Below are 23,397 nucleotides of genomic sequence, written 5' to 3' on the forward strand. Positions count from 1 at the left end.
GATTCTCTCCTGGTTTTGTATGGCTTCTTTCCCACAGCTCCTGGTTTTGTTTGGCTTCCACAGCTCGTATAATACAAATCCGAAACGGAGCGGAACATCGGATTTCATTCTTAATTCGATTCTCTCCTGGTTTTGTATGGCTTCTTTCTCACAGCTCCTGGTTTTGTTTGGCTTCCACAACTTGCTTGATACAGATCCGAGGCGGAGCGTAACATCGGATTTTATCGATATACTTTTGGACATTTTGCATGGATTCTCTCCTGGTTTATGTGGCTTCTTTCCCACAACTCCTGGTTTTGTTTGGCTTCCACAACTCGCTTAATGCAAATCTGAAACGGAGAGGAACATCGGAATTCATTCTTAATTCGATTCTCTCCTGGTTTTGTATGGCTTCTTTCTCAAGCTCCTGGTTTTGTTTGGCTTCCACAACTTGCTTGATACAAATCCGAGGCGGAGCGTAACATCGGATTTTATCGATATACTTTTGGACATTTTGCATGGATTCTCTCCTGGTTTATGTGGCTTCTTTCCCACAACTCCTGGTTTTGTTTGGCTTCCACAACTCGCTTAATAATATAAATCCGAAACGGAGCGGAACATCGGATTTCATTCTCTCCTGGTTTGTGCGGCTTTTTTTCCCACAGCTCCTGGTTTTGTGCGGCTTCCACAACTTGATTATACAAATCCGAAGCGGAGCGGAAAATCGGATTTCATTCTTACTTTTGTGCAGGAGCAGTTGATTGTAAGCTACGGTACCAGAACGAGTATAGAATCAGAATCACGATAACAACATAAGATTTCGTATTTCAGGCAGGATTTTACTGGAGGTGTACGAGATTTCGAAGCAGTTGGTGACCCCTCGACAGTGAGTGCCTGTCTGTCACTGTGTGCCATGAGCTAAATCTATGTTGGACAAAATAAATTGCTCGATCCCTCATTTTCGTTTGGAAAAAAACCACGACTATAATACTAGATGCTCATTAAGGTTTTTTCCACCAGTATTATGTCATTTAATTTCCATCAAAAACTTTTTTGACATGCTGCTGCACTATGGTGGAACAGATTACCTGATGATCATCAAACCTTCCGGCCACTGTTTTTGACTTCTTGTTGTGTTAATTATATTTTTATTTGTATAATATAGTTGTTTTTGTATGTATCACCTTGTCCGCTTGTCATTCTACTTTTATGTGTAACGCTGTATGTGTGTAATGTTCTGGTAAGAAAGAAAGGCTATGCTGATTACTGTGAGGTTAAATCAAAAATCAATCAAATCAAATCTCCTTGTTAGGTACCATTTTTTGAGGCAAAGGTCAATAGCATGCACTCATGTAAGAAAATGGAACTTTTTGTGATTATACAGTTGAAGAAAGACTAGGGGGGGGGGCACAAATTGCATGACAAATACACCACAGCATTGATATTTTTTGCTAGCTTGTAACTTACTCTTGTCTCACACATTCACTAAGATATAACCTATGATACAGAAAATATTTAGTGTGATGTACTATAGAGTATTTGTCATTGTTTTGTTACAAGCATTTATGCATATTAAGACACGCAGTGGTGTGTGATAGACAAGTGTATATACAGTAACAAGAGAACATGTGATCAAAACAATAACAAAACAGTTACTCATAACAGCACACCAGTAGGGGTGTGTACACCATAACATAGAGAACATGTGATCCTTAAACATGAGTCCTATGGAGGTATGTTGCTGTAAATGAAGTGTGGTTGTTTACATTACAGTGACACAGTGATTAGTGACATGGGAAATTTATATAAAGAATCCCCTGGTTCAATTCCATGTTAAAAACTTTTTTGTGTGTCAGTTATCTATGTATTTAGCTTATAATACTGAAAGTTTTAGACTAAGGCATCATCATGGATCATCAATAATTTTGAACGTTTTCTGAAATGTACAGAGAGTACTCTTTCACTTACCCCCTCCCTCCTACCCAAGAATGTACATACAATGTTGATTCTATACTGAATATGAATAATCAGTGTTGGTTGTCTTCACTGGGTCACAATGTAGACACTGAATATTTGGAACCTTGTGTACACTATACCTGTACTTGTCTACCATACAGTAACTATCTCCCATAACAATCATTCAGACTTCAGCTATGACTTAGCTTCCACCACCTCTAACATTCTAACTGAACAATACTGATAAATTATTATGCTTTGTATGGTGCTACTAAGACTAACATGCAATTTATCCCCTCTCCCTATCTTATGAAAATGCTAAAAACAATAGAGGATCCCTGAGAATTCTATTTTTGGAAGGTTCTATGATAGCTGTATTAGAGTAGAGCTGAGTGGTAGTTGTGATCTATCAATTATTGTGATAGTGAGTAACAGTTGTGATTATGATAGTATATGCTATTGTACTACCATGATAAATTATGCATATCTGTGCTTAGTCCACTAATGTTGATAACAGAAGTTAACGTTGAGGTAACTGTGAAAGCCCAGTAGAGCGTGCAAATATTACAACTGTAATATATAACAATTTTTATCAATGGAGTGTTAGAAAAGTAAATATTCAGTATAGCCAGTATCTATTCTTTTACTTTAATACTCCAATAGAACAGTGTACTCTAATATAGAGCTGAACAATAGTACAACTATCACTATTCATGATTGATAGTAACTATTATATCACCATAGCAATACTATCACTATATTACTAGCAGTTATCAGACACTCAACCTCACATCTATGACACATGAATAATCCAATTACACACCTGACTGTGTATAATATTTATGCTCAAAGTGAAATATAGACACGTGAAAAAAAGCCCAAAAGCTGGTCTACAAGTGGCTTTTAGACTAGCAAATACAAAAAGAAGTGTTATCCATGTCAAAACAGCCAAGCTGTGACAAAAATGGTGTGGCCTTTTCTAGCATTAAAAGTTACAAAATCAAAAGTGGTGACAAAGGAATGATTGATTGTTATTATGTTGATAATTATAATTACAATCAGTTCAATGATGATAACAGTTACTATAGTTTGATTAACATTAACATCATTGCTATCATTTCTCTGGCTTACTTTGAAGATCACACCTTTTATGGTATATGTAAATGTGAAAATATAAATGTTGTACTAGAGTACTTGACTATTTTATTAGAATATCTCAATATATTTGGTACAAGTATTCTGACAATGAATAATGAAAATTCCAGAAATACCGTGTGGGCAGTTACAATGAATTGTAGATCACTTTTTCCTGGCCTTAGTTTGTAGGTGGAAGGGAATAATCGTTTTGATGATATGATAGTGGCATATCACAGAAAGTGTTATTAAAATTTGTGCGTAATTTTCACGCGGATACCTAATTAAAAGCACATGCGTACTGTATTTACTGATGATCTCCATGGCTTGTCTATGCTCCATTTTGTGAAGACCATGATAAAGATCATCTAACGTGTAACTTCTATGTTCTAATGTGTTTAAAAGAACCTCCGTCGGACTCTTTCCTGGGATCTGTCCCTGGCGCTCCACAGCGTTCACTTATTATCTCTAAATTTTCGAGTTCATCAATCGATGCCTTCCAGTTGTGATTTGGTGGTTCCTGGCAGTCCAACAGAAGCGCTAACTTGAAACGAAGTTTCCATGGCAGGTCTTGAATCAACTTAGGCATCTCACACTCTACCGGTCAATACATGTGCTGTTTCTCAAGTCACAAACATGGTAACGAAAACCACTTCTGGTTTGAAAATGAAAATCAATGCATATATAAAATTTGATATAGGTATTTTCCAAACAACCAATATACACACAAAAAAGATGTAGATAACATTTAAACAAAAAAAATGAACAATATAAGGTATTGTCTCAGCACTCGGTAGCTAAAAGACCTGTAGCAAAACAAAAGATGTGAAATTATAAGAGACAGCTCATCTGAAAATACAAACAAAACTTACCACAATCTGGTCCAATCAGTCCCCTGGGACCTGGTACTCCATCCCTACCATCTCGACCATCTCTTCCTCTAAGGATTTCTAGAGTTTTCTCAGCATTAGCTATTCATTTATATATCCATGGTGTTTCCTAATAATGGTAATGACCTTTTATGACTTTTGTAGGTCAGACACATATAGACTAGTACTAGTAGAGTACTAACAATACAACTAGTATTGGTGTCCTTTGTATCATATCTGGTATTACAGGATGAAGTGAAGGAGGTGTTTGATGCGGTGGAGAATGGGAACCTGATTATTGTCAGCAGGGCCATAAAGAAATATGGGATAAACAATATTCGGGATGCTAGATATGTGAGTAGATGAATGTGTATGATGATAATGTGTTAACTATACCTGTGTATAAAAGTTATAGCTAGTTATGTTGTGTGTTTATTTCAAATTATGGTTATCATAATTCATCAATTACCAAACACATTTCATTACGCATTTATAATTCCCTACCACAATTACTTTCAGTTGACCCATTACAATTTTTAACTTGTCTGGGTACCAAAATTATACAATGAAACATCATGTTGTGAGTAAAACTACTAGTATTGCACCAATAATCGGATCGGTTATCAGAAAAACCATATATTGGCTGTATTTTTGTTTATCAGTATCGGATCGGTTGCATGATGGAAAAAGTAGCAGATACAAATATATGAAATGCAAGCTTGTGTGCTTTAAACAATGTTAATAAACACCTTGAGTTGTATTACAATGTTGTATTACTGCTAAAATATAATGTCAGCTATTGTAGCACTACTGCCACTATAAATGAACTAAATTGGTACCATATCGGATCGGCTATGTTTATCGGCTTGAAAATATTGTCCAGTATCGATTATTGGAATATCAGGATCAGTAGGAGTTAGTGAAAACTAACATAACTACTAGTTGGTGGAATAATTAGACATCATAAAAAGTTATCAGTAGTACCTGCCCTACCATGTAGTTTATACACTTTCAGTTGCTATACTACACTTGATGTGCTGACCAAACAGTTCAAACATAGTACATACATCTAACAAACTTGTACTGCAAAAGGAATATACAACATATATGGGACAAACACACAGACAAACTAATGTGAACCTAAATGGCCTGCTTATGCCTGCACTGCTGTTATGTGTTTTGTTGTAAGTTCTCATTGTAATGGTAGTGTGTGTTAGGGCCCAGGTGAACTTAAGTGAATTCGAAGGTTCGTTCAAATGAATGAACATTCTAATGTGGGTTGAGCAGCTCAAGCTATAGCTACTAATTAGATAGTGATACACAGTTAAGCTATCGCATAGCCTAAACATTTCAAGGGGATGGGGGGGATTTTTGCTGATTTCACGGTTTGCGTGTTTTCAGCGAAAATTTTACCCTTGAAATATTTAGACCTCCATTTAGTCTAAAACATTTTGGGAGTGTTTGCAAATCCGCAAAAATTTTATTTTTAGCAACATTGCTCAACCCACATGTGGGTTGAGCAGCTCACATGTGGGTTGGAGGTGCCTAACAGGTGCCAGGTGCCTTAATTGGCACACCACAGTACGTACAATGCATGCATCATGGACTTACCTTTGTCCTCCTTTGTGTCCCATTTCTTTTTGCTGATAATGCCAAGTTTTGGCTTTCCTCTGCTAACTAGCTATTACATTTGTAACAGAAATTGTCTGTATATTTTCAAATTGATTCCAGAGGCACTGCTTGTTATGTTCTTCATTTGTAACACTGTGTAACAGGCTGAACATAGCTAAAAACGAAGTGTAGGGCAACTACACTTTTCAGTATTTGATAGTTGGGGTATGCATTCAAACATAAATTTTATGGAGCCATTCTTTCTTTTGATGTGGTATGTATGAGTTGATCACCAGTCCTACTGTAATTATGATACAAAAAGTAAACAAACAAGTACAAGGTAAAATTAGATGTTAGAGTTTATACATGTTCACTAGTATATATCTTCAGGTGCAGGCAGGCCTGTACGCAGGAATTTCAAAAGGGGGGTTTTAAATTGAAGTGGTAGGCGATCCCAGATGCGGGGGTCTGTGCCCCGAGACGCTGAGAAAGGTTTAATATTCAATGTCCTGAGAATAGCCTCAAATTGCTTAAATGCAGAAATGCATGCACTGATTAAATAAACTTCTCACACATCATTGTGTTGACACAAGGCCGTCTCTGGAGGGGGGGGGGGGGGGCAAGTAGGCCATGGTCCACCCAACAATTTCCCAACTACAGTAAACTTGACTAGCATGTAGCAGACTGACAATACGAGAAGCCATACAATTACGAGTGCCAAGTCTGCTGCTTTTTAGTAAAACTTACACTCGAACTTGCCAAAAACTATACTAAGCACAAGTCTTCCAGTCTCTCAAACACGGAGTATTACGGAATAGTCTTGGCAAGAGTATGCATCAAAATATTTGTGGGTGCCTTATTGTCCATGTGGTACAATTTAGGCCACACCACTGTTACAGTATCAGTACTGTGGTCATTATTCATCTAGCAGCTGGCCAATAATCTTAGATTGAATGCAGCTGTTAATGAACAAATTATTGATTGTAATATTAGATAACTATGCCCAACTGAAATTAGGATAAATTTGCTTCTAGATGGCATTTCTTTAAAAAATTTCCTTGGGGAGCATGCCCCCAGATCCCCCTATCAGGAGCATACTATGCATACTGAGTGTGCTTCACACACTACCTACCACCAACCATGCATGGATGGCCCACCCAACCCAATTTTGCCAGAGCCGGCCAACATGGGCCATCGCACACTAATACAAACAAGAGATTAAAATATGGTTGTAGTGCATGTACACTCCAGCATTTCTAAGACTGCTCAGGGTCATTCATTTCAGCTATAAGCTAAACCTTACATTTCACCATTGTCCAAACATGGATGATAACCACAATAAAGTTAATATGAAAACAACTGACAGACTCACACACTTGACACTTTAGAATTCATATCATTGGATGCAACAAGCCAGGCTTACTTGTGTTATAGTTGTTGCTATAGTTAACAGTCTATCAGTCACAGTGTCCATCAAGTCTGTGCTTATCATTGCTATTCCGGGGTCTTAGTAGAAACTATTTAACAAATTACAATTGGAATTAATTGAAATAGTATTAATAGTAGCTCTCAGTGCAGTATGGTCAAGGATGGCTCAATGGACAGCCTTATTAAGATACTGTAAGTAGAATAATAGAAGTCTTAGCCATAGAGAGAAAACCACTGTCTGTATTCATGCATCATTAAAGTGGTTTATATGTACACAGATAACCTCGAAGCACTATGGTTAATACCTGAAAACCACACGCATTTCAGCTGGTAGAAGCCATGGAAGGCGTGTAATGAATGCTAGAACACAGATTATAGTTGAGAAGATCGTTTTACAGTAAAAATAAAATTTCCAGTTTAAAGTAGGGGGTTCGACCAAACCCCCCCTGGGTACGGGCCTGGTAGGTGACCTTCCTTGTTTCACAAATTTTTATTTCTATGATCCCTAATCAAACTTAAAAAATAAATCCATGCACTTGTGATATTAAAAAGTTCCAGCAGATAATGATTGTAATAGTGTAAATGACTATAAACAATACAATCATTGTAGTCATTTCATGGCCACCAAATGGATACCATCTACACTTTGTGACTTTTAAATGGTTTCTCATTTCACAACTTTCTTCTCAGCAATAAATTATTGTTTGACACAATGTATAATGTTTAATTGTAACACTCATGGTAATCACATGTTAGTTGATGATAAGTAACATAACTTGTGTTGTTTACAGTATGGATATAATCTGCTACACTATGCTTGTATTGGTGGTAACCTGGATATTGTCACCACAGCAGTAGGATTAGGTCTTGACATCAATAGCACTAATGAAGTATGTTGGTATTTCACAAGTGAATATTGTACTTGTTGTATTCATATGTGTATGTACCCATGTTAATACAGTGGACACTGTTATTCCCACATTATAGACTATTGTGATGATCGGTCTTTAACAATGAATGTTATATTACATATCTTCCATTAGTCTATATGTGCCTCTATTGTGTTTCAGTAGTCCAAACTAATTTTGTGGTTTGGATTAAAAGGACAAACTACAATTACGTTTTGTGTACTGAAGCCATTATACAGCTTATCTTTTTTTTAATAATGTTGTGATTTTTATCAGAGTCCACATTTCCTTAGCAAATGGATTGCTCAAACTTAAATGGGTGCTACATAGTTGAATGCTAAAATCTTGCATAATTGATGTTCTACTTAAAGTTTTTATAAGGATTTTATATCTGTGGTATTGATGAAATATAGTAATGTAATATTGTATTTCAAATATGTGACAGCCTCAGCAAAAATCAGACTTGTTCACACAACTTCCATATATTTTTATTTTCTCACATTATCTACAGTGCCCAAGGAATGGATCACCAAAGTGTGGTGAGTAGTTTTGGAATTATAGCGCTAGACGGTAGGAAGAGCAAAGATATTGATTTATACAGTGACTATACTGAAAATAAACTACAAACACTTACATTCACAGCCATAACTTCCATCAGCATTAGTCTACAATGTTGGAATTTGGCTTAAAATGTTCACCATATTAACCAAGGTATAGTGTTAGCCCTGTAGTCACTTACGCATACAAGTATGAAGGTAGTTTAGTTGAAGAAGTGACAACGATTTTGTTTACATCTCCGCAGCATCATCATAAACAAACACATGTGACATGCATACCATTGGAGCTACAGAAACGAAGCAAAGATTTTCGAACTCTCCATGAGCAGATGAATGAGATGTTGTATAGTTTGACTCTTCTTTCTCTGAGTAATGCCTGATAAAAACTTGTGTATGTTTTTCTTTTTGTTCTTTTTAAAATTTCGTTTTTCTTAAAGTGCATGCTTGTGCAAACAAGTTGAGGTTTTGCTGTGATGGTCACACATCATTAGTTACTGTACATGTAGTATAGAATGATTCATCCAGTCTCCTTTTGTTGTAGGATGTAGCTAAGAACCTCCTTTAACAGGAGCCTCAACAGGTTTTGGCTTGAATTAATACAAGTGAAAAGAAAATTAAATTTTTACAAGCTACTAGCAGTCATTGTAATAAAATGTGTTTAAAGGGACAATGTGGTGATGAAAGCTGTTTGAGATTTTCTATGATTTCACAGCCCGTGAAATAGTTACATTACCAGAACTTTACAATAGCAAGAATTGAGATGAGGGATACAGGCTTGCTGATTAATAATCATCCAAGCTAACTGTAACCTGAAGTGTTTTTTCAGCTGTTCACATTGTGACAGGTGATTAAACAGGCCACTTCAAGGTGGTTGCTATGTAGCACATTGTTTATGCTTTTTATGACACTGTTATGCTATAGCCAACCACCTGGGTGAAATACATAAATAGAAGTTTAATTACACACTGTTATTTTGTTACCCTTTTACTTTTCCACAGCACAAGGTTAACCCTTAAACCCGCATAATCCAGAAAACTGGATTTAAACTTAATAAATACGCATGCTTTGCACAAAGCGCTGTAACTTTCAAAGTGTCCATTCTATGGATATGCAATTTATGTCATTCTACTTGTGGATTAAAATGATACCTAGGGTATTACCCTAACGCTAAATGATGAGGCCAAAACTAGCCGTGAAAATAACTTTTTGGTAAGGAAACACGCGAACCCTTTACATACCTTTATAAAATGGTTGATAACTTGATGGTAGTTTATCCTATCGCTTTGCAACAACTTCCATTCAGTTCGTTGTAAAATTTTATATCAGGCCATATATGACTCACATGGGTAAACCCACAATCGAACTTAAACATGTGGCAAGAATTTAGAAACATAGAGATGCGACTCATCACTGTTCACTGCTTCATAACAAGTAAGCCATTGTAGTTACAGTGTTGGTTTAACCTTCTCCAAGTAGCCCATTAAATACACTTTTAATCTATGTGTATTTGTAGGCTGTAAGAATTAAGTTTCCCCACCTAGTGTCGCCATGCATGCCCATATTGTGTAAATTTACATTCCGAAAAATTTTCTGTGGGTTTAAGGGTTAAAGAGTTTTAGAAAGTGTTGTATACTACTTTATTGTTATTACATCATTTGCTTTTTAATGGCTTCACAATATCATTGATGGGGTAGGTAGGAAAATGGGAATGAGAAAGACCAACAGAAAATTCCTTATAAAGTAATTATATTAATGTACAGGCGGAATTTTACAGTAAAATACTTCTTTGCAGCAGTTTTGGATCCATCCGCTATGATGAGTGATACACTCTAATAGAACAGTCACTTGTATTAAAATACTCTAATAGAGCAGTCAAAAGTATTTGTTAACTATTGCACCAGTGAAAGCCTGTGAACTTGTGGTAGACCATAGCTGGCATAGTATATAGACTAACTATGGCATCAATACTGCTCCTTCCTTGAAACTATAAATACTTGTAAAATATTGAATCATTAAGCATGAGGAAGTTTACAAAGTTAACTGACAGTGGGAAGTTATCTGAACATCTTTGTTCCTATAGCGTTCAGATAAGTGAAATTGTATAAATGAAGCCTGTTGATTTACAGTGGAACCTCAATCATCTGAACTAATTGGGGGAAATAGTGTTCATATGATTAAATATTACGTAAAATCGAACATCCATACATTTATATACAGAGCTTTGCTCAACTACTCTAATAAAACATACACTTGTTGACAAAATATCCTAATTGAGCAGTCGATTTGGTGTTCAAATAATCGAGAGTTTGGCTAATCGGTGTTCGGATAATTGAGGTCCCACTGTAGAGCTTCATTCAGTTACTAACAGTCATTTACTCTAATAGAGTGCACATTAATGACAAAATACTCTAATAGAACAGTCACTTTTGGCATTCAGATAATTGAAGTGTTCAGATAACTGAGGTTCAGATAAGGGAGAATCCTCTACCTGTAACCTCGAAATAAAACGCACATGATAGTATGTGGCAGCTGCAAGAGTTGAATCTTTTAGTTTCAAAAGAGAAGCTAACATTCAGTATTGATGACTTAGGTAGTCAATATACTATGCCAGCTGTAGTGCATCAATTCACAGGGTTTCAGTGCAGGTCTCTGGTGGAATAGATAACAAAACATTGTTTTTTTTAGCAGGTGAATGATCTATTAGAGTATTTTAGTGAAAGAATTTTAAAATACTGCAAGAAGCATTGTGCTACCTGTGTATTGACATGATGACCTTTATCAGGCTTTTCAATTTGTTGATCCTGCTTTATGTTCCCATCCTGTTCTGATTTTCCTAGAATTCTACTTATCCCAGTCACTCAGTAGAAAATTCTAAATATTTCAATAAGTGTTTTGCAGCAACTTGTTGAATGCTACATTAGCAGAGCTTATGATAACATCCAGACACTGGATAATTTCCGGACACTGGATAACATCCAGACACTGGATAACATCAGGACACTGGATAACATCCAGACACTGGATAACATCCGGACCCAGACAAAATCTGGTCAAATTGCATAGATGTCTGACCATAATACAATTTGTCCAGACACAGTGTCCCATAAAAGCACAAGGAGGGAGCCTAAGGGCTGAGCTGGCATGCTATCAACAATAACAGTCGCTTGGTTGCTAGGAGATAGTATACATTCTTATGACCACAAATGTATATACCATTGCCAACCTCTGGTGTATTGTAACCACATAACAGCTGCAGTAAGTCATGTGACATCTTACCACTATAATGTTCATGTGCTATGCTATAGTGGCATATTGGGCATTCATCTTCCACATGTCCAGTCGATTTAGGCGACTACAATTCTGGTTTGCCAGGACATTGTGGCAGGACAACAGAGAATTCATATCATAAGCTCTGCATTAATCAGTATTTATCACTCACCAACAAACAAGTCATAGAGTATATATACCAGTCAACCTAAAACATGTCAATTGTCTAGCAATAATACAACCACCACCAGTGAAGTATTAGCTACTATACAACTAGAAATTTCAAGGGAGAAATTTTCACTGTTTTCATGATTTGTACTGTTAATGTATGACAATTTATCAAAGTTTTAGGTGAGGATTTTTTGTAAGTAGGACATTTGGCTTACTGGTTTTGAGGGGGAATTTTGTAGCAATTAATTAGCATAACCATGAAAACAACAAAACTTTGAATCGTCAAAATTTTTAATTTTACAGTAACATAATAATGAGTTACTTATTATATTATTAAAACATGTGATGTGTGTTCTTACAGTATGGACAGACTCCTATTCATATAGCAGCCAGTAATGGTCGTGTTCAAGTTGTCCAGTATTTACATGAGAAAGGAGCAAAGATAAACTGTGAAGACAAAGTGAGTATACATTGGTGTTCCACTATGTGTCACCACTATGTGTTCCACTATACATATACTATTATCAACTGATCTGTATACACACATCAATTGGTGTTTACTGTTATAGTTGTTGAAACATTTTCCTTACCACTAGGGGTACATACACTAATACTGTAGAAATATACTAAACTTTGTGGTTACATACAGTGGTGTACAGTTGTACAGTAGGTTATGTTATAGAACTGGTACTTTGTACAGTGGGTCATGTAGTGTAAGCTTGTGGATATAATATACAGTTTGGACCATACACACATAGTTACACACATAATATACAGTGTTGTGAGGTGTATATTATGTGAGGTGTATATTATGTGAGGTGTATTATGTGAGGTGTATATTATTGTGAGGTGTATATTATACACACATAATATACAGTGTTGTGAGGTGTAGGCACTACATCCTTGTGGTATGTTAGGATAATACAACCAACAATAACATGTTTAAATGTCATGTTTGAAGTTCGACTGTCAACATTGACATTTAGCATAACGGACCATTTGTCGTGCACCTGTCGCACAGTGACACATTAAGTCGTGCATCTAAAATATGGAGCAATTTCCATTACTTAGAAAGCTGGTTCAAGTAGTAGTGCTGCCCAGTCAAGTGTTCAATAATCCATAATTCCTAGTGCTAATAGTGACACTTCCTTTGTGACATGGTAGAATATCTTAAAAGTCTCACAGTTTTTCCTAACTTAAGTCCTATACTATCCTGTGCCATTTTTTATCACAAAATTGCATGTTTACTGCCCATCAAACATGGTCAGAAGATAGTAATCAACATCAATAAATTTATGTATTTTGATGGCTCGTACCATAGAGAAGTGGAAACTGCTCGACTTATGGTGGTACGCTACTTACAGTTCCTTACACTACATGTTCCCTTGCTCAAAAGGACTGATGTACTTTGTTACTGTACAACACGTTGAAAGACTTTAAGGATTTAACAGATGAATAGTTTGAGAAAAACTGTTCTGTCACCAAATATGTACAAAGGTTGCTGGAATTAATTACTAATTATTTCCAGCAACATTTGTGTATAAAGATACATGTTAAAAATCATAATGTAATTTGATCACATTGACTATACATGGTATAATTAATATATAGTCAAGTTTCCATAGTGTCAGTTAATTACAGTGATGATCACAGTTGTGCTGGTATGTGTCCTAGTGTCCTAATTGGACAATAAAGTTTCGCTAATGTTGAAAAGTGTACAGATATACTATAGTTGGGACTTCTGAATACTAAGTATCTAATGTACTGTTCGTAATTTTCGTACTCTGTGTTTTTGTTTGAATATTTCACTGACACTTCCTAATAGTGCTGTTTTTAAAACCACCTGTGGGTGGTTTACTGAAATTGTTTTTGTAAAACCGTGTGTGTACCTACCTATGTTTGTTTGTCCATATGCACCCACTTGAGCAAAAACATTAAAAATGATAAAAAGCAGTCAGCATGTAAGGATTGAAAGCTAAATTAAGTCTGTAGTAAACTTCCACACACATAATCTGAGGTGGTTCTTCTCGGCGGTCTGAAATATGGATATGGCGACTCTTCATATACTTCTTAAATGGTCTTCCCTTTCAGTTTTATAGACGTTTAACAACTTTAAAAACAACGCTGAAGACCTCTTAGGTTACCAGAGGTAGTGTATCCTTCGGGTTGAAGGGTTACCCATATTTACGCAAACAAAAATGAAGGGCAGCCTCAAGGCTTTCTCTAAACAATTTGCATGAGAAAACATGATAGACGCACTATAAAACAAATGAGAAGTGTGTAATTTGAGGTTTAAAGTGGTTTGTTATAGTTACATTTCCTTAGCAGTGCATAGTAATGTAATTATTGAATTACAAAATAATTCATGGATTAAGAAATATGCTAAATTACAGTATTTACAATTCTAATTATCTAGTTGAATTAATTATAACTATAGCATGAATATAAACTAAATTATATACCTGGCTAATTAATTACCTATTTAGTTAAAATGGGATAGTATTAATTGCATGGACGTAGCACAACATCAACTTGTTAATACCAACCTCACAAGTATAGGGTAGAGACCAAACATGAGGATATTAGTGATGCTACTACTAAGGTCTGAGTGCACCGACTTACTGTAGAATATGGTTCATGCATATAGTCACTAAATTAGATTTTTGAAATGTACATACAATTATGAACTTTGTTGACTAGGTATTCAATTTGCTTAATAGTATACAGTGAACATGTTGGAAGTGTGAATATGTGAATTGTTTGGAAAGTCTCTAACCATTTCAGTTACCTGTTAGCAGGTCTATTAGTGGATTTTAAAGACTTCATTATCTCCCCAATATCAAACCACACTATGCACACTATGTTCTAACTTGTAACAGTAATGGTAAATTTCTCCAGTAATAATTTTAATCTTATTGAGACATATACATGGTACGTACACAAAATGTCCTGTACACAGTACATTTACTATTGACATTGTGAAATTGTAATAATCATGTTTTGTTTGACTTTTAGGATGGTGATACACCCTTACACAAGGTGGCACGGATTGGGTCTCTTGCAGCTGTGAAATACATCACAGACCTTGGAGCCAATATTCATGCAGTGAACAAAGTGAGTCATACATGTTAACCATACAATGAGAAATGTTTATTGTAGTGTAACAATGTGAAGTATTCTTTATCACATTTTAGTGACACAAATCACTGGTATGGGTACATGTTATATTAGAGTAGGTAAAAACAGAGGACCCGAGGACCAAGGGACCCAACTTTTTGGAATTTTATACCCTTCACAATATTCTATACTTGTACTAGGTACCTTTGCAAGTAGTCTTGCATGACCAATCCACTTTTGCCCGTCACAGTGTCTCACATGATGTTGAATTAGTAATTATAAGTGCCTCGGTAAAAAGAGAAATAGCAATTACTAGCTAAGCAAGTTTCAGTCCAGCAGCTCAGCATTCAACCAGACTTCATTAATCGTTGTGCATTTGTACAATGTTTCTAAATTTTAGTAGTGAGTTGACACAATAGCCTAGTATACTCATTGACTAGTATACTCATTGACTAGTATACTCATTGACTAGTATGCTCATTGACTAGTATACTCATTGACTAGTATACTCATTGACTAGTATGCTCATTGTGCAGCAGGCTATAAATGCAGTCAGCTTCACGGCGCTTACAATTTCTAATTGGTTTAACATCGTGCGAAATCACCATGACGGGGAAAAGTGGATTGGCCATACAGGACTACTTGCAGAAGTTCCTAGTACAAGTATAGAATAGTGTGAAGTGTACAAATTCCAAGAAGAGTCAGTCCCCTTGTCCTTGGTCCTTGGGTCCACTGTTTTTACCTACCCGTCATAATATGTGTACACATAACACAATGTGATGAGTGTCATATTTGACTGACTAAATTTACAAGTATAGTCCCACCAAAATATTATCCACTATATGGTAGTGTAGTTTGACCTAACCAGTTGTATAGGTAGTTGTTGATATTATGAGTTGTACTAATAGTGGAAAACAATTGTGTATGATCTGTGTTATTGTGGTACACATTTAAAGGTCCACATATTTGATGATGTACACATGGAACACACTACAGTGGAACCACAGTTATCCAAACCCCTTGGGACCAGAGGTGGTCCATAAGTCTGAAAAGTCTGTATCTCTGAAACTTGTGTATAAATAACATTAAAATAGCATAATCAAAAATTTTATTAAAATATCAGTTCTTCAACTACCCTAATAGAGCAGTCACTACTCTAATAGAGCAGTCATTCCGTAATTCAGTTAACTGAGAATCTGGATAAGTGGTGTCCGGATAACTGAGGTTCCACTGTATTATATAGTTTACCCTCACCTTCCTTAACAAACATCTTGTAACTGATAGTGGTCCAGTGTAGCTACACAGTTCCTGTATACCTGTAGTAACATGGTTGAGTAGTGTTTATGGCTATAGTTAAGTGTGCACACAATTAATAATAATTTCTCATAGTACTTATAACATTATACCAAGTTTTCACATTTAACATTGTGATGGGGTATGATCCAACTTAATGGTGTCACAAGATACACTACATAAAGTGATGATGTAACTTCATATAATTGTACATGTGTAAATGTATTGTAGTTATGACAACAAGTGTTGTGTAGGCTGGGTTCAGTTAAGTGACATCAGAGCATGTAACATTAACTAATGTACAGGGTGAAAATCAACTTTTGTAACAGTACGACAAGTACTTTACACTGCTCATATCTCTACTGTATGAGCCTCATTAATCACTACACTACAGTTTGATAATCACCCACTATTGTACAGTCATAGCCGCAATGTGGACAAGATCATAACTTTTTATTGATAATAGAACATCTCATCATTACCCCACACTGGCCACACATGATACACATGTGACATTAATGAGGTGTCATATTATAATATGTACCACTCTTGTGGACAGTTCAAAGGTGCCACCAGTGCCATAATTTGTATATGGCACTGTTTCAGACTGCAGCGAGTGCATTATAACTGATAATGCACTGAACGCAGTGCAATATACAAATATTGCACTGGCTGCGGTTTTGTGCAGCATTGCACAAGTGCTAGACCACTATGACACCTCACCTAATAGGTGGAAAGACACCTCATAGATCACTTGAACTCTTTTATAGCCTCACATGTGAAAGTCAATTGTGGGCCATAACGTCACCAATATGTTTAACGTTTATCAAGCAGTCAATGGCAATTGAAACAGTCAACGCGGTGGCCACAAATCTAGTCTACATATACAAAAATACTAGTCTGTTGCCATCTGAACCCGGATAAAACCATAGTCCACTCTGGCAATGACTCAATAAAACTGTTATATTCTAAATAATACTCACCATTATGTTCAATTGTAGCAACCAGTTTTTGTCATGCCACCAGATTCAAGTTTAGCCAGTATGGATAGTAAGAATTATACTAGTATTGTTTAGTAGTTAGGCTTTGTTTACTTAAACCGTCTGTTAGCTGCTTTTTTCGCTGGAGACAGTCACTATGGGCGATTGAGTGATCACGTATGCTGAGCACAACATGATGAGAGTTGAACAGCAAATGTAGGTTAGTGATATGCCCATCGCGTACTAGCTTTCAACATCTCAGGTGGCTGTGGTACTGTAGAGGGAATGTCACCGCAACGTTCGGCTATTTCACCCACAATTCATGTTAGAAACCTGCGGGTCTTTATAAGAGTTTCAGCTGTCTAATGAGACTCTCCCCACCTATTAGGTGAGTGGTACATAACAGTTATACAATGTGCACTTGTGCTCTGCCTATATAAACACACTTGCCGTTGGGCTTGACGGCTCGTGTGTTTATATCAGGCAGGGCACTTGTGCCCGCTGTATTACTATATAGTAACAAATTCAAGTTACACCTTGTATTTTGGCAGTCCACCAAGCCATACAAGTGCTAAAGTCGTACAATTGTGACAGGCATTTGGGCTCTACGTAATTGCTCAGTAATTTTCACTTTCATTCAGCCTGCTACAATGACTGGGAATCATTTTGTTGTGCCGCAAATGCCGCATCTTGAATAGTAGCTACATAAATATTGTTTTCAAGTCTCGAGTAGTGGTCAAGTTTGAATAGTTGCCACATGGATTTTTTGAAGTAAGGCAACAAATGCTGTTGTGATTAACCAAGTAAATACAGTAATCTCTGGTGTTTAGTTTCATTGACAACAAATATAAACTTATTTACCTTTGACATTATCTATATAATAATTCTCTAACTCTTTTTCGGCACTGCCCCTTCGTTCCTAGTCGGATTCCAATCGGATCGGTACCATTCAAATCTAAAATTTGAGGCGAATCTTTTGATCCGGAATTGGTGGCGATTCGTTAAACTACAGGAAATATCCTTTAAGCCATCGTAGCTACCGGAAGAAGACATGAATGTGTCCAAAACTTTCTGGAGACCTTTATCGTGTTACCAGCCTTCCCCATCCCAGCTTACACCAGACGTTTCTCTCCCCCTGTGGACGACAGAACGAGAAACGGAAAATTGAGACCATAAAATTTTTAAACAAAAACTCCTCCCTGGTTTTCCCCCAATTAGCTTCAAACTCGCTAGACCAACTACCCGTCCAAATCATTGTGTCATAAGGTGGTTTTTGTGTCTGTCATTACGTGCTAACCTTGGTTGTGAGATACTTATCACTGTCAATGGCCATTATAAGTTTACGATACGCGTATACGGCGTTCCGGTATACACGTGTTGCCAATAGAAATCAGATGACGTCATGTAGCAAAGCTTACAATAAAATAGGATCAATCACTTTTTCATGATATAACCAATCACATCAGCAAATTTGATCATGTGATCTGGTGTGTACGCTATCATCCGGCAACTAAAAAAAAAAATTTTTTTAATCACACCCACCAGTATAAAAGGAGAGTTTTGTAGTGGGTGTGGCAAGTCTACAAGCGATGATCAGGCTACCTAACAGACTACACAAGGAAGATTTGCCATTATGAGAGAGGAAGAACGGGAGATTATGTTCAACTACTCTAATAGAACATACATCTACCTTACCAGGCTACGAATCGTGGACAATATTATCATGAAGTTGCTGTCGCAGTCTTCAATGTGTAGGGAGACACAAGACCATTTCACTCCTTGGTAACTCCACAGGAACAGCTGAAACTTCTAGAAGCTCTATTACTTTATCTCCGTTGAACTACCCTAACAGAACACACGCACAGCCTCTCTACCAACAATCAATTTTCAATCTGTCAATCTCTCTCTCAACCTCTCTAGAGTAACCACTCTTCATATGAAGGATTCATCTTGGTAATGGACCTTGATTCAGAAAGCAACAAAAGACAACTCTTCTCTATCCAAATCCACATGGTTGTGTTGATCTTGCTCAGTACAGCTGATAAACTCGAATACCCATACTCAATACTGTACTGCATACACACTTTGTCATGCAATAAGTACAATTACCATGACTAGGATTTAGAAATGGAACTACAATTCAGTTACTCAAATTGACTACATAAATATAAACCGAAATGTATGTGACAAATGCAAGTCGAATTAGAACATAGCTCATTGTGGTGATGCACCAACTATTGGTAAACTGATCCTCATACCACACTCAGACACTTTATGTTAGTTCATGCAACATCATCGTCAAAATGACGTTGAGTACATCCCTGCCACTCAAAACTAATCTTTTTCATGTATGTGCATGATGGTTATAATGGACACATCTTGATACGCCACCTTCATGAGAACTGTGTTCTGCATGAGTACTGCACAGATGTGTAGAAATTGCAGTGCACAAGGCCACACTAGGTGTTAGTGCCACACATCATTGAAGAAATTATGTATGCACATCAGTAGCTATGCGTAATCATGTCTTTGTTGGTATGTAATGATGTGATTACTCCTTAATCATTAGTAGTGTTCAAATTTAAGTGTATTCACACAATAGGACATAACAATTGTCTTAGTATCATGCGTACTTTGCGCGGGTACCACCAGTGTAAACTAATGACATAAAGATAACAAATTGTGATCATAATAGGTAGACTTTGTAGCACTGAAGCATAACATGTTAAGTAAAAAAATTATGGAGAAACATTATTCACTCTTATTTAAATCAAAAGGGTAATAACCTAAAAATTGCCAAATACAATGTACTGCATGATGTCGTTAAATTTCTACATGAATAATAATTTTCACAGACAATGATTTGCAGTTTAACATCATTATTCTACCCATTTTGCTAACATTGTAGTTGTAGACACCTGTTATTGTGAGAATTATGCCAGTATATTTGGTAGGTGTCTAGATCAAGTGTTAGTGAACTATCAATTAGGTGCTGGCTTATTATATTGTATGGTCTTATTTGGTATGATTGTGGTTTGGTAAATTTCTTGATCTGTCAAACTATAATCCTCACCAAACAAATCACTGATAGACACATTATGCGATGTCCAGCTACATGTACAGTATTCACTTTGTTTACCATGTACAGGGAGGAGTAACACCACTGTTGAGTGCAGTGAATGGATATAACTTTGCCAGAGCTGGCAGGTGCAAGATGGTGAAATATTTTGTTGAAAAGAAGAAGATGGGGATCACACAGTTTAGTCAGGTAATTCAGAGCTAGTGTCTTTGGTTTGGCATGTACCTGTTTCCATTTACTGTCTAACTCCTTGTTGACTATAACTGAAATATATCACTAGACATTACATTAGACACATCCACCCTCCCAAATTGCAGTACTCCCTTATTTTGTATTGTTGTTATTTTACAGAAAGTACAACAAGAAATTCACAAGATGATAGCAGAAGCAGGAAGTGATGAGGAAGATGACACAGTAGAAGGTAGGATACTAATACTGTCATGGCAACACTGTGTGGGGAATGTATTATAATAACAGTACCTTCATATGATAAGACTCTTAATGATCAGTGTGCTGTACAATGTGTACAACTGTTGGAATATTAACTAAGTAGGACAATCCCTACTTTCGCATAACTGTAAACAAACACTTTTAGTATCAAGATGAGATCATAGGAGGTATCCTTAGATGACATCATTTGGCAAGATGACATCATTTGGCAAGATGACATCATATATGATTCATCCTATCTTGACAGGTTTAACCCTTAAACCCATACACACTGATAAATCAGCGTTGATGCATGGCTTTAAACAAAGTACTGTAACTAACAAATCGTTCTTCCTATGGCTACGTAATCAACACCATTTTGTTGGCAATTAAACAAGGATTAAAATGCTACCTAGGGATTTACCCTAGCACAAAAGCATGCCAAAACTCGCCCTGAAACTATTTTAACACAAAATAAGCACACAAACCCCTTACATACCTTTAGAAATAGTTAATATCTCCTTCCTACTTCATCAGATTTGTGTGAAATAAATACGAGGCAAGTCCTCATTCAATGGCGAGTCACGTTATATATAGCTCACGTAATTTAATTTATTGTTAATATAGCTGGCGTCACGAGTATTAAGAAATGATGGAGAATCAAGTCGCCATTTTCCATCATTCCATAACAAGTAAGCCTCTGTTGTTACGGCAGTTATTTAGACTTCCTCAAGTAGCCCAATGAATAAACTTTCTGTTGGTATATAGCTTTAGGCTAATAGAATTAAGCTAGTCTGGCTAGACAAGCCATTTTAAATGGTTTCGTGTAATCACATATTCCTTAAAATAATGTATGGGTTTAAGGGTTAAGATCATGAGATCATGTCATAACCAGCATTGTAAGTGAGCCGGGTCATCCGGATTATCCGGATCATTTGGGTAACATTTTGTCTGGGTCAAGTGGGTCTTATCCACTTCACCAAATATCTGGGTCTGACCCGGATGAGATCACGTGTGACTATAAGTTAACAAGCTCGATTGTATTGGTGGAAATGCAGTTGTAAACACTCAACAAACTTACGTGGAGCCACACCCACCATTTAGGAATATGCTTTGCCGTCTGTGCAGGATATGTGGAGCCATGCCCACTTATAGGATTTGTATCGGGTTTCTCTGTGGGCATGCATGGTATCACCAGATCCATGTTGCTACTTGAAATGTAGGTAACTAACTTATGGAAATTCTTAATTGCTGTAGCTGCATGTAGACTGATGTGGAGCCACACCCACTTGATAATATGTATGTGGAGCCGCACCCATTTGATAATATGTACGTGGAGTAGGCCTGAGCGATTGTGAAATTTTGCTACTTTCACGATTGTAAGAAGCAACATATCACGATTATGATAACCATCACGATGTTATAACTTCACATGCATTGACATGCAACATTGTATGTACGTACACTGTATGTCATAATTTGTATGAATTATTTTAAAGAAAAAACAATATGAACTTGCGTACAACATTTCAATGCAAAAAGTACAAGACCATAAGCAGTTATAGTTCAATACAATCACTTTATCAAAATCATGTATAGTATTCTGGTATAGTTTAACTGGTATGAATCACGGTAAGTTTTCTGCCAAAAACACTAGTTTATTCACGTTGTCAGATAACAAGGCTGATCTTTTTTGGTTAACAATATGGCCTGCTAGGCTAAATGCCCTCTCAGCTGGTACTGACGTTGCAGGAATAGCAAGATACTTTCTGGCAACATATGACAAACAAGGATACCTTGCACTGTTCATCCTCCACCAAACCAATGGTGATTCAGCCTCTGGTTCTTCATCTACATATTTGTGGATTTCAGCTTTTGCTTTTTCAGCAGGACTTGTACCCCGATGTTTAGACTTGACTATGTCATCGACAAAAGAAAGGAGGTGTTTTTCTGCTTTGCTTACTTTGCATCTCTTTGAAAGAGGTAAGTCCAATTCTTCAGTTGCTTCTGCAGACTCTGCAGATGAACTCACTGCTGATTCTGTATCTTTTGATGCAATGTTTTGTGCCACCATAACTGTCTCTGCTTCAATAGAAGCAATCACATCTAATCTGTCATCATCTGGAAGAAAAGACAGTGCCTTAAATCTCGGATCTAAGAATGCAGCTTTGTTTAGTAATTTTAGCACTGAACCTTTGTAACGATCTGCTAGGTTTGCACGCATGACTGTCTTCATTGTTTTCTCTAGCTGTGTAATCCTTTCACCCTCCTTCGGTCTGAAGTATACTTCAAGTAACTTATAAAGCACAGGACGTACTGCAGAGATAGTTACCCACTTTTGTGCACCAATGGATTCAGTTATTTCAACAAGAGGCTCCATTACCTTTACAAATAGCTCCAGGGTCTTGAACTCTGTATCAGATGGCATCAGGTCACCTCTATGTAACTCTAACAGGGTAGCACACAGTGGCTGTTGTTGGGATAACAGGCGTTCTGCCATGTAATAGGCTGAATTCCATCGGGTACTAACATCCTGAACTAAACTTAATTGTTTGTGCTGAAGGCTAATCTGTTTTTGTTTAAAAAGGTAAGTAGATTTTGAAGAGCAGTTGAAATGGG

The 23,397-nt window shown here is 36.7% G+C and overlaps 1 protein-coding gene across 1 annotated transcript in view; it reads left to right on the forward strand.

Annotated features, from left to right (window-relative positions):
- The first annotated feature begins 5,194 nt into the window (after positions 1–5,194).
- LOC136253934 (uncharacterized) overlaps positions 5,195–23,397 on the forward strand; it is a 51,490-nt gene continuing 33,287 nt past the window's right edge. Inside the window, exons 1-6 of the mRNA XM_066046592.1 lie at positions 5,195–5,212; positions 7,769–7,867; positions 12,242–12,340; positions 14,896–14,994; positions 20,419–20,538; positions 20,701–20,770. Of these exons, the coding sequence (XP_065902664.1) occupies positions 5,195–5,212; positions 7,769–7,867; positions 12,242–12,340; positions 14,896–14,994; positions 20,419–20,538; positions 20,701–20,770 (505 nt within the window). The remainder of the gene's footprint in view (positions 5,213–7,768; positions 7,868–12,241; positions 12,341–14,895; positions 14,995–20,418; positions 20,539–20,700; positions 20,771–23,397) is intronic.

This window comes from Dysidea avara, chromosome 4 (genome assembly GCF_963678975.1).
Source record: "Dysidea avara chromosome 4, odDysAvar1.4, whole genome shotgun sequence".
NCBI classification, from domain to species: Eukaryota; Metazoa; Porifera; class Demospongiae; order Dictyoceratida; family Dysideidae; genus Dysidea; species Dysidea avara.